Raw genomic sequence first — 11485 nt, 5'->3', positions numbered from 1 at the left:
GTTTGATTTTGATAAAAATCGAACCAACCCGATCCATGTACACTCCTACTTATAAAAATACTCAAAAGATGATGAGTTCCTTTGATGATGTAAATGTTATATTTATCCCAAAATCTTGGAACGTATTAACGCATAGTTTAGCTAAATTCTCTATGTCGCTATTGCATAGAGTTACTTGGGTTTCTACTTTTCCTATTTGGAATATTGCAAACTAAATTGTTATTGCATCTTTTCAAACTTTGCGACCTTTTATGCTTTAATATAGTAAAGTTGCTCCTTGAAAAATGGTACTCTCTTATTGCTTGGAGAGTAGGTTACCAAAAAACTATTTGACAAGATTAAGAAAGAGAAAAAAAACAAAAGATTTTAACTTATATATACCGAAGTGTTAAGTATTGTTACACTATCATGTTATTCGAAAGATGTTTATCAGTGACTATTCAAAAAAAATGAGATTTATAATCATAGAAACAGACAAATTACTGGTTACAAACAAATGAAAATAACCTACTAATATAAATTCAGAGTAATTTTATTAACTTAAAAGAAGAGGAATGCTGGGATTGGGACCATGGTCTTTTATGTTTGTCGATTTTCAGAATACCTAAATCCTAGCGTAAAAGTCAAACGCGTAGAACTAAACCTGACTTTATAGGCAGCGGCACCTCCCTAATTATGCATCCTCGTTGAATATAATTCAACTGCCAACTAATTCTCTCAATCTTCCATTAGCCGGCCATTAATTTATGTCCAATTTTCTCTCTATAAATACCATAAAGTTCTCACTAGCTTATGTACTCAAAACTCAAGCAAAAACATCTTTAGTATATTGTCCACCACTTCCTCACGCTACTCTCTATTATTTTCATCTTCTCCCAATTTTTTAAGAATGGAAATGGTTGGCAAGATTGCTTGCTTTGTGCTACTCTGCATGGTGGTGGTTGCACCCCACGTAGAGGCACTGAGTTGCGGCCAGGTTCAGTCTGGCCTGGCTCCTTGCCTCCCTTATCTGCAGGGCCGCGGTCCTTTGGGAGGCTGTTGTGGTGGTGTTAAGGGTCTGTTGGGTGCTGCCCGAACCCCAGCTGACCGCAAAACTGCATGCACTTGCCTTAAATCAGCCGCTAATGCTATTAAGGGTATTGATATGGGCAAAGCCGCTGGACTCCCTAGTGCTTGTGGTGTTAACATTCCCTACAAGATCAGTCCCTCCACTGACTGCTCCAGGTACATTATTAATTCCTGTATTTATCTTTTACACTATCAGATTACGCGATTTACAACAATACGTAGCTTTTCGTATCAATTTGGTATGATAGCTTGAAAAATAGAGTAATAACCTGTTAGTTATACCGTTCTTGACTAATGTTGGTTAAATTTGGCGATGCAGGGTCCAGTAAGGCTAGTGAAAGATTAGTTTTACTTGGAACAAATGTGGAAGTAGCGCAATCATAATAAGAAGATGGATCGAGTTTTTGATCCTGCTTATGGATCCATTACTATGTATCTGTTTGTTTCTTTTTTATTTGAGTCTTTTCGAGTCACAGTCGAGTCTTGTAACGAAACATTGGCGGTTGGTTGGTATTACAATCCAATCTTGAGACTTGATATATAAAACATCTATCTTATTTAGTTAATCTGTCTTCCATGGAAATTTAATTTTTTATCTCTCTGTTCTCTTTTCTCAGAGTAATTTCTTTTCCTTTTTCATTTACTTTATAACTTTTATTCATTGATGGTCTATAATTATTTACCCAATCGGCCATGCCTTAGATAAGTTCTTACACAAAACTTGAGTTGATACGTAATCTTAAAGAACAGTATAGTATCGTTGGAACTTGAGAATTATACTGAAAGTGCATACAGTCACTTAATAACTCTACCTAAGTATTATGGGGAAAAAAGTTTATAATCAAAAAATCACTTAATTTCACTTTAGTATCACAAAAAAATCAAGGAGAAAACAAAGAGACATATTGTTCACGTGAACATATATATTACTTCTATGATATGTAATTAAAACTGAGTTAATTTTTTTATAAAAATTATTAGTGAGTTTTTCGTTACGTAAACTGATAACGTTAATGCAATAAAATAAAAGTTGAGCAACATAAAAATGAACCCATAAACAATACGTTACTTTGTCAACCATGATAAGTAAAGAAGAAGAGAAACTATCGAAGATTGAGATATGCTATACAACAAATGTAAGAAAAATTAAATCATATATTAGACGAGGAAGAAGAGCAGTCTTAATCCGTGTAATGTTTTGCCCCAAGGCAATATGTTCAGAGTCAGAATATCAGAAAAGAAAAATAAATAAAATCGTCAGCAAAGCTAAAATTAATTTGCTTGTGGTCCATGTATCCTCTAATACTATCCTCTACTAAAGTAAATCGGAAAATGGCCATATATACTTCTGTACTATGAGAAAAGGTTTAAATGTATCGCTCGTTATACTTTGAGTTCATATATATATATATTCCCGTCGTTATAGTATCGATTCAAATATACCCCTTTTCCGTTAAGTTTGTCCAAAGTGGACATCCAATCCTACGTGACAGACACTTAATGAGGTGGATGCCACATGGCTTGCCCCTCAGCGCCATGAGTCAGAGTCAAAATATCAAAATAGAAAAATAAGATCAAAAAATCCCCAAAGCTAAAATTAATTTGCTTGTGGTCCGTGTATCCACTAAGTAATATATATATATATATATATATATATATACATAAAATCAAAATTTATAATCATCTTGACATCCGTATGGGCGTTATTCTTCCTAACATTGTTGTTCGCAACAAAATTTTCGTAGTACGAAAAATAAACTGCAACAAAAATAATATAAAGAAAAAAGAGAATTTATTGATAAATATTTGTAAGTACAATTTTTTGTATCCCTTGATTCTCCTCTATGAAATTCTCTGTGATTCGAGGGCTTGAGAAGTGTCTTTCTTGAAAGTAGGACGATGTAAAACTCCTTGTGATGTATTTAATCGCCAAGAACGTTGAGTAGCACTTTGCTGTTTCGGGTTGATCTCCGGAAAAAACTCCATTGATCACTCCTTTGTGAAGAACTATGCACTTGATGATTGATCTCTTTGTTTATGGATGCCTTCACCAATTGCGGAATGCTCTTCTCCAACTCTAAATGTCCCCTGAGAGTTATGTAACCCCTCTATTTATGTAAAAATTACACGGGCACCCAATTTGGTCACCCCTATTTAATCTATACTCACTTTTTAAAATTTTTTTAACTTGTTCCCACTGTTTAAACAACTTCAGGCCTCTTTCTCCTCCTTCTTCGTTTTCTGAATCCTGAAGATTGAGATACTGTTATGTGTTCTAGCCTGATTATGCATATATATATATATATATATATATATATATATATATATATATATATATATATATATATATGCTTGTCCCATTGTGTGTGTGTGTGTGTGAGAGAGAGAGAGAGAGAACAACTTATATTTGCTATTTTAGCTCTTTACAGCTAGGAAATAGCTTTTGGACCGTCCAGTTCGGAAATTCTAATTTTAATTGCTACTAAAACATGAAAGCACAACTTGATTCCCTGTGCATTAGGTGAAGATGTTACTTTTATTCTAAGGCTAAAATATACAATAAATAGTAGTTAGCAACTGGATCTTAATGACAACTTGTCATTGTTGTTTTAGAACTTCAGCTCTAAGAATGCTGAAGTTCAACAAATATAAACAAAAAGTTCAGCTCTTATAATGCTGAAGTTCAGCAAATACAAAACAAACTTTAGCCCTGAAGTTCATCACAAACATAACAAAGCTTCAGTTAAAACATGCTGAAGTTCAGCAAATATAGAACAAAGCTTTAGCTAAAACATGCTGAGGTTCAACAAATACAGAACAAAGCTTCAGCAAAATCATGCACTTCAGCTACTAGAATGCTTAAGTTAAGCAATTACAAACAAAAACTTCAGCCAACACATGTTGTTGTTTTATTGAGCTGAAGTTTGCCATTTGCACTATGAACTGAAGTTTGCATGATTGCCTTTGCAAGTCAAGCCAAACTTCATGAAAAAATATCTGAAGTTTTGCTACACTTCAGGCAAATTTTTTTGCTACTTCAGGCCCGTATGCCTGAAGTTACGCGACGCTTGCAATTATTTTGCAAAGCGGGTATAAGATAATACGTGAACCAAAAAGCGGGTATAGATGCAAATGTCCCTCTATTTATAGTTGTAGAGAATGGACAATCCAGCTACATATGAACTCCTTTGCTTGATTCTGATTGGCCCATGTCATTTTAGTCATTTGGTGTCCTGTGGTTGGTTCTTGCTTTTTGACTTGGATTGCCACATCATTTAACACGTGGCGTCATCTTTTTGGCTTGCAGTTTGATAGATATGCCATGTCACTTGACACATGGCACGAGTCTGGCCTTAAGGTGAAATGGGTCTTGGGCTTGAAAATAATAAAATAGACTAATTTAATTTGTAAAGTCCACATTAATTATTTATCCCAATTGAATTTAATCTAAATTTTGTATGGATCAGGCCCAATAAAATTTATATGTCTACAGATGCCCCCCCACTTCAAGGTTTGTCCTAACATGTCTTACTGAGACTTGACGACGAGGCTTGAAGTACCAGTAAGACAATTATTATTATTATTATTATTATTATTATTTTAACAAAAGCCTCTTTTGAACTTAATTGCACATATCTCTTTCGAAGTGAAGCACGGAAATATCAAAATTGAAATTTCTTCCATGTAAAATATTCCAAAATAATCACTTGGGTAAACCTGCTTAAATAGGGAAGGAGCTGCTTTTAATATTTTCCTTCTCCGGTTAGAATCAATTCAAGATCTTCTTAAGGATAATAGATCAAAGTAATTTCATCTTTGACTTGAATTACTATTTTAATCCAATTTTTTTTTTTGGAAAGAATGACTAACTCCAAACATTAAGCAAAGCCTCATAACTCACCTACCTTAATTCGTGTTTGGACATTAATTGCAATCTACACATGACGAGTTCTCAATTTGTGTTTCACTAGCACACAGAATTTTCTTTCTTTAACTTCAGTCCAACTTGTCCACGGGATAATTAACTTCAATCCGAAAACTCTCTTCTTTTTTGTTTAAAAGGTGAACTCTTCGTGCCATCCCTATAAAAAGAGGACCAAGCCAACTAGTTTTCCATCACAACTGAATATCAAGTTCTTCTGTCTAACTGGGTCGAAGCACCAAAACTGATACTAGAGCTTCTTCCATCTCTAATTGCTTTCACGAACTGCTTACGCTCGCCCTTTCTTTCATTCCTTTTGTTTTTCCTTATCTCCTTAAGTTTTTTGCCAAATCATGACTTGCTCTCTCTCCCTTTTTCTTCTTATGCAGCAGATCATTCAATCTAAATAGGTAGAAAAGAGAACTAGAAGCAACCAAGTGCGCGCCATGCGATAATTTGGGAATGAAGTTGTGCTTCTTGTACTGCTTCTTTCTTCAGAATTAATCCATATTGAAGGAATCCACCAGCATGAGAAGCCGAATTTGCAAACTTTGAGCAATGGAGATCGCTGTTGAAGACAAAAATTTTGCCCCAAGTTAAAGCTTCGTGCTATGGGCACCGATACCCGCCATGCTGAACTACACTGTTGTGCAGCTTTCGATGTCTTTTTATGTCAAATTGAAGTGCCATATTGCTGAATCGCCGTGCTATTGGCACCGTATCCACAGAAACTTCGTGTTGTTGGCATCAAGGATTTTCAAAATATTTTTCTTTTGCAGGCTTTTGCGAGAGTACCCGCAGTCTTTGATATCCCTAAGGAGATGCACGAGATGCCTATATGATTTGTAGCGAAACACTTGTCTCTTTGTTGCGGCCTGGCGAGAGAGACGCATGAAGTGTCTTTTCAACCTCGGCGGTGAAATCCCTACTCTTGGAGGCTCGGTGAGACCATATTTCATCATTGGCGAGCCAACATGTACCTCATCACATCATTGCAGGTTGACGAGGAAGACAACTGGAGTAGGCCTTTCCAACTTCGGCGAGAAAACACTTAGCGCGTCTCTGAAAAAATATTTATTTTTCGATGCAGGAGAGATGAAATCACAAGCCGCTTCTTCCTAAAGAATCATAACGCGAGGGCTGGGACATATAAAAAATTCAGCACCAAATTCCTTAAGTATTAGCTGCAATATTGTTTTGAATCTGATAAACGTATCCAGCGTTTTAACTTTACAGCATTGTACATTCTTTCCAAAAGATTGATATCTCGAGCTAGGAGTGCCCGAATCGTGAGCCATTTGCGACATTGGAAAGAAAGCTCCGACACCTGTAACACCCGAAAATTTCATAGCAGGATTACCCTCAGAATGGCTGCAATAATATTCTGAAGTTGCTCCTAATGTCTGCCGCACTTGCAATCCAGCTTTGCGTACTCCTGTCGGAAAATTCATATCTCGAGCTAGGAGACTCCAAATTGCGATCCGTTGGCGCTGTTAGAAAGTAAACTCATAGAGTTTCAACACATATGCATTTCACGACCGAACTCCTTTCGATCTAGAAACAGAAAATTCTCCAAGTCCACCTAGCTGCAGTAACTTTCAGATTCGTGTAGTTCCGGCGAAAGAAATAGTATTTTGAGCTAGAGGCCTCCAAATTGCAAATGGTTTCTGTTGTTGGAAAGTAGACATCCAAATCTACAATATACAAAATGTTAGGGGCATACCATCTTCCAGATGGACAGCAGTAGTTTTTCCAAAGTTAATCCCGTTGTCGATTGAGCTTGCTTTCCATCTCTGCGCTCTCTGAGTTATCCTGCGAATGTTGTTTTTTTTTTCTTGAAATTGACTGTACAATCTTGCATGTACTAACTTTGACTATCATGCTTCACAAATTTTATCTCTTCGTTTTCTTTTGCAGACTCGTAAAGGAGCTCAAAGGGTCCGGATATAGACTGAGATGTCATACATGATGCAGATATGTTGAAGTTTTGAGCATGCAAAATCTTCATTAGAAAGAAAGAATTATTATAATAGATCGTCATGCGACCAACTGTTGCACTTGAATTGTTGATAGTCTTGAAGTCCATAAATGGCAGCTCCCACGATGATTGAAGGTTTTCTTTCTTAAAGAGCGACAACTTCTCACATATGTGACCATCAACCAACACTCGCATAAGAGAAGCAACCTCATGCTCGAGGCCTAACAATAGAGATCGTCACAACTATTGAACGTGAGAGACATACATCGGTACTGGTATATTAAATGTGGAGACGTCATACAAACTTGGAAAAACAATCAAGATGCCAGCAACAAAGCCTAGTTTACGATCATTTTCATTACTTAGGCTTTTGAATAGGATGATGTCTAATTCCTTTTGTCTCCACCTTTTTTTGGATGTATCAACCTTCGTAAGATTGAAGCAATAAAATATCCTTTACACTTCAACGCAAATTGTCTTCTTTCTCGTATTTATATATGTCTCCATACTCGAAAGAGTTCATGTGATGATCCCATAAGCCGAACCTTTTCTTTTTAAACTCATGCGACTGAACTTAGAATGAAACTCTAAGCTTCCTACGTACCTCGATGAAGAGAAATCAAGTCATAACGTAGTTCAGAGGGATAAGTTCTTTTTCTTTTTTTCTTTTTTTTATGTCCTAATTTTTTTGCCTAGGCCGCCTTTTGCGAGGTTTTCAACCTAGCGGGCTTTTTGTTTTTTTGTTTTTGTTTTTTGGCCGTACACAGTTTAGACTCATGCGGGCTAGGAGTGTAGCAACGTGCAGTTTAGGCTCATGCATCAAGGAGCGTCATGACTTGCAGTTTAGGCTCGTACGTCGAGGAGCGCAAGTGACTTTCATGGGAAGTACCGCATCAGAAATTTGTCGTTGATCGAACCAACTCTGAGACCATCCTTATCAACAATTTTATATGCGCCACTTAAATAGGCTTCCTCACAACATATGGCCCATCCCATTTTGAGGTAAACTTGTCGCCTATGCGTTTGTTGAGGATTATGGGTCGTCCAACAGCTAGGACTAAGTCTCCCACTTAGAATGATCGTGGCCGCACTTTCTTGTTGAAGGCTCTAGCTAGTCGAGCTTGATAGCACTCCAATTTTTGTTGCGCTTCCAATCTTTTCTCATCCAATGCCTCTAACTTTGCTAGGCGAAGTTTATCATTCTCTTGGGACGTGAGTCCTTCTTGGATTGTGATCCGCAATGATGGAATTTGTTGCTCCAACGGAAGGACTGCTTCTACACCATATACCAAAGAGTAAGGAGTTGCTTGTGTAGCAGTTCTGAAGGTTGTCCGGTATGCCCACAAAGATTCACCAATTTTCTCATGCCAGTCTCTCTTGTTCTTTGCAACCACTTTCTTCAAAAGGTTACCAAGCGTCTTGTTAAATGCTTCAGCAAGGCCGTTGGCGGGTGCATTATAAATTGAAGACTTATGTTGTTTGAAACCGAACTTCTCGCACAAACTCTTCACGAGCTTGTTGTCAAATGGCGTTCCATTATCAGTGATTATGTATCTTGGTATGCTGTATCTAAAAATTATATATGACTTGATAAAATCGACAACGATTTCCTTTTTCACCTCCTTGAGTGGAAGAGCTTCAGCCCATTTAGAGAAGTAGTTTGTAGCGGCCAATATGTACATCTGTCCCTTTGATGACTTTGGAAGTGGTCCAACAACGTCAAGTCCCCATGCATCAAAAGGCCAAGAAGCTATAGTTGGGTGAAGAGGCTCTGGAGGTTGGTGGATGTAGTTGGCATGAAATTGACACGCTTGACATCTTTTGGCATGATACATGCAATCCTTCACCATTGTCGTCCAGTAGTAGCCCATCATCTTGATGCGAAAATGGAGCTTGGGACCAGATTGTTGTGCTCTACATGAGCCAGAATGTTCTTCCTCCATCGCTTGGCGGGCTTCTTCTTTGTCAAGACATCGCAAGAATAGTCCTTCAAAAGAGCGGCGAAATAATGTCCCTTTATAGAAAATGAATCGTTGTGCTCTTCGTTTGATGTATGTTCTTTGTTGCGGAGGTAACTTTCCATGTTCAAGGTAGTCTATCAGTGGTTTCCTCCAATATTCATCTTCAATCACTCAGACACACGTATGATGGCTTTCGTTGATTTGAAGATCCAGATGTCTAGGAAAAACCCATCGATGACACACACATACCTTTGTTGACTCATTCTCTCCAAGTGCCATCATCGTGGCCAAGTTAGCCAAAGCATCAGCCTTGCGATTTTCTTCTCTTGGGACGTGGTTCAAGAACACTTGGTCGAATTTTTCAAGTAAACCAGAAGCATATTGATGGTATGGCAAGAGATCTTCCTTCTTTACCTCGTAACTCCTCAAAAGTTGGTTGATGATCAGCTTCGAGTCGTCGTAGATCTCCAACTGTAGAATCTTCATTTCTAATGCCATTTCGAGACCGACGATCAAATCTTGGTACTCTGCGGCATTGTTGGAGCATGTTTCACCTAAAACAAAGGAGAATGGCTAGACTTGTCTTTCTGGAGAGATCAACACAACACCTGCCCCCGCACCGTTACGCGTGCAGATCCATCAAAGAACATTGTCCATGGTGGCTATTCTTCAATGAACAAAACATCTTCATCTAGAAACTCATTCGAAAGCTCCCATTCCGCCAACAGAGGGTGATAAGCCAGAAAATTGGCTAGTGCTTGTCCTTTCACAGCTTTGTGAGGTGTGTATGTGATCTCATATTGGTTAAACAATATGTACCATCTTGCTAGGAGTCCAAAAAGAACAGGTCGAGTCATCACAAACTTTACGGGATCTGCTCGAGAGATGAGTTTGATGGTGTATGCTTCAAAATAATGCCTTAGCTTCTTTATTGCATAAAGTAACGCTAAGAATATTTTCTCAACAGGCGTATAGTTTAACTCAGCTCCTATTAGAGTTCGACTAAGGTAGTACAATGCTTGTTCCTTTCCTTCCTCATTCTCTTAAGTAAGTAGTGCTCCAAGTGAACGTTCTTGTGCCGCGATGTAGGGTATCAAGGGCTTCCCAAGCATTGGCGCCTCTAACACAGGTGGATTCAGCAAGTATTTTTGATGCTTTCAAAAACATTTTGACGTGACTGATCCCAACGAAAAGGGATATCCTTCCTCAATAGATGATTTAAGGGTTGACACCGTCCGGCTAGATTAGAGATGAACCTCCGAATGAATGCTAAGTTTCCTTGGAGACTTCGAAGTTCCCTCATGTTCTTTGGCTTGGGCATTTTCTGAATGGCATCAATCTTTGCAGGATCATCTTCAATTCCACGATGACGCACAATGAAGCCAAGAAACTTTCCTAAGGTAACTCGAAATGCACACTTAAGTGGATTCATCTTCAGGTCGAATTTTCTTAACCTTTCAAAAATAATTCGAAGGTTTTCAAGGTGGTAACGCCTACTATTCGTCTTCATCACCAAGTCATCGACGTAGCATTCAACCCTCTTATGAAGCATGTCATCAAAGATGTTTTGCATTGCGTGCTGGTTGGTGGCACCAGCATTCTTCAGACCGAAGGGCATCACTTTGTAGCAATATATCCCTTTTGGAGTTCGAAAAGCAGTACACTCTTCATCTTTTGGAGACAATCTGATTTGATTGTATCCGGAGGACCCATCCATGAATGACATAGCTTCATGCCCTGTTGTAGCATCAACCATGAGTTCAATAATTGGTAGCGGGAAGTCATCTTTTGGACATGCCTTGTTTAGGTCTCGAAAGTCAACACAAACACGTATTTGACCATTCTTTTTCTTGCCACCTACAATATTCGATATCCATGATGGGTACTTCACCTCTCGAATAAATCCCGCGTCGATGAGCTTGTTGACTTCGACTTTATGGTGCGGTTTGTTGGTTTGATTTGACCACCCCTATACAGGTGCACCAATCTCCAGTATATTATGCTGGAATTTTCCATGTTGCAGCAAAATAGTGGCTATTTTTCAATGACTTTGTGAATGCTGGTTATTTTTTAATTACCAGTCCGAAAACTGACTAGCCGGTACTATTTTCACAGTTTAATTAACAAGTTCATGAGCTATTCGAATCTTCGGGAACTCAAGATCGTAATTTAGCTGATACCTTATTTTCCAAGGTAACAATCTCATCGTACCTCGTCCATTTATTCACTGACGTTTTACTTGTTCAACCTTACAAGGGCAACACAAATCTCAGGACAATTCTAGATTCAAGCTCTATTTCTTCTTCCCTCCCTTCTCTTTCTTGTTATCTCTTCCTCTCTTTTTTTGTTTTTAGATCCTTATAGCATCGTCCTCGGTATATATCTTAGGAGACTTTGTTGCAACCATTCTTTTGAAACTTTCTTCCATAACACATTATAATATGCACATAAATCAAACTGCCATCTTTAAACTTGTGTTGACTCAAATAAGGTTGTACTATGAATTGAACTAAAAGAATAATCTTTATTTAAATAATAGATACCTAGTAATTAGAG

The 11485-nt window shown here is 37.9% G+C and overlaps 1 protein-coding gene across 1 annotated transcript; it reads left to right on the top strand.

Moving 5' to 3' along the window:
• Window positions 778-1634, top strand: LOC109233938 (non-specific lipid-transfer protein 2-like). Its single transcript, XM_019399784.1, has 2 exons — window positions 778-1224; window positions 1388-1634. Exons 1-2 carry the CDS (start codon window positions 890-892, stop codon window positions 1395-1397), a joined length of 345 nt encoding a protein of 114 aa, XP_019255329.1. The 5' UTR covers window positions 778-889; the 3' UTR covers window positions 1398-1634.

This window comes from Nicotiana attenuata, chromosome 10 (genome assembly GCF_001879085.1).
Source record: "Nicotiana attenuata strain UT chromosome 10, NIATTr2, whole genome shotgun sequence".
Classification (NCBI taxonomy): Eukaryota; Viridiplantae; Streptophyta; class Magnoliopsida; order Solanales; family Solanaceae; genus Nicotiana; species Nicotiana attenuata.
This window is presented reverse-complemented; position numbering and strand designations above follow the sequence as displayed.

What these genes read in the sequence shown, in the direction of transcription:
- LOC109233938 (XM_019399784.1), top strand. Translation starts at nt 890, where the DNA reads ATGGAAATGGTTGGCAAGATTGCTTGCTTTGTGCTACTCTGCATGGTG.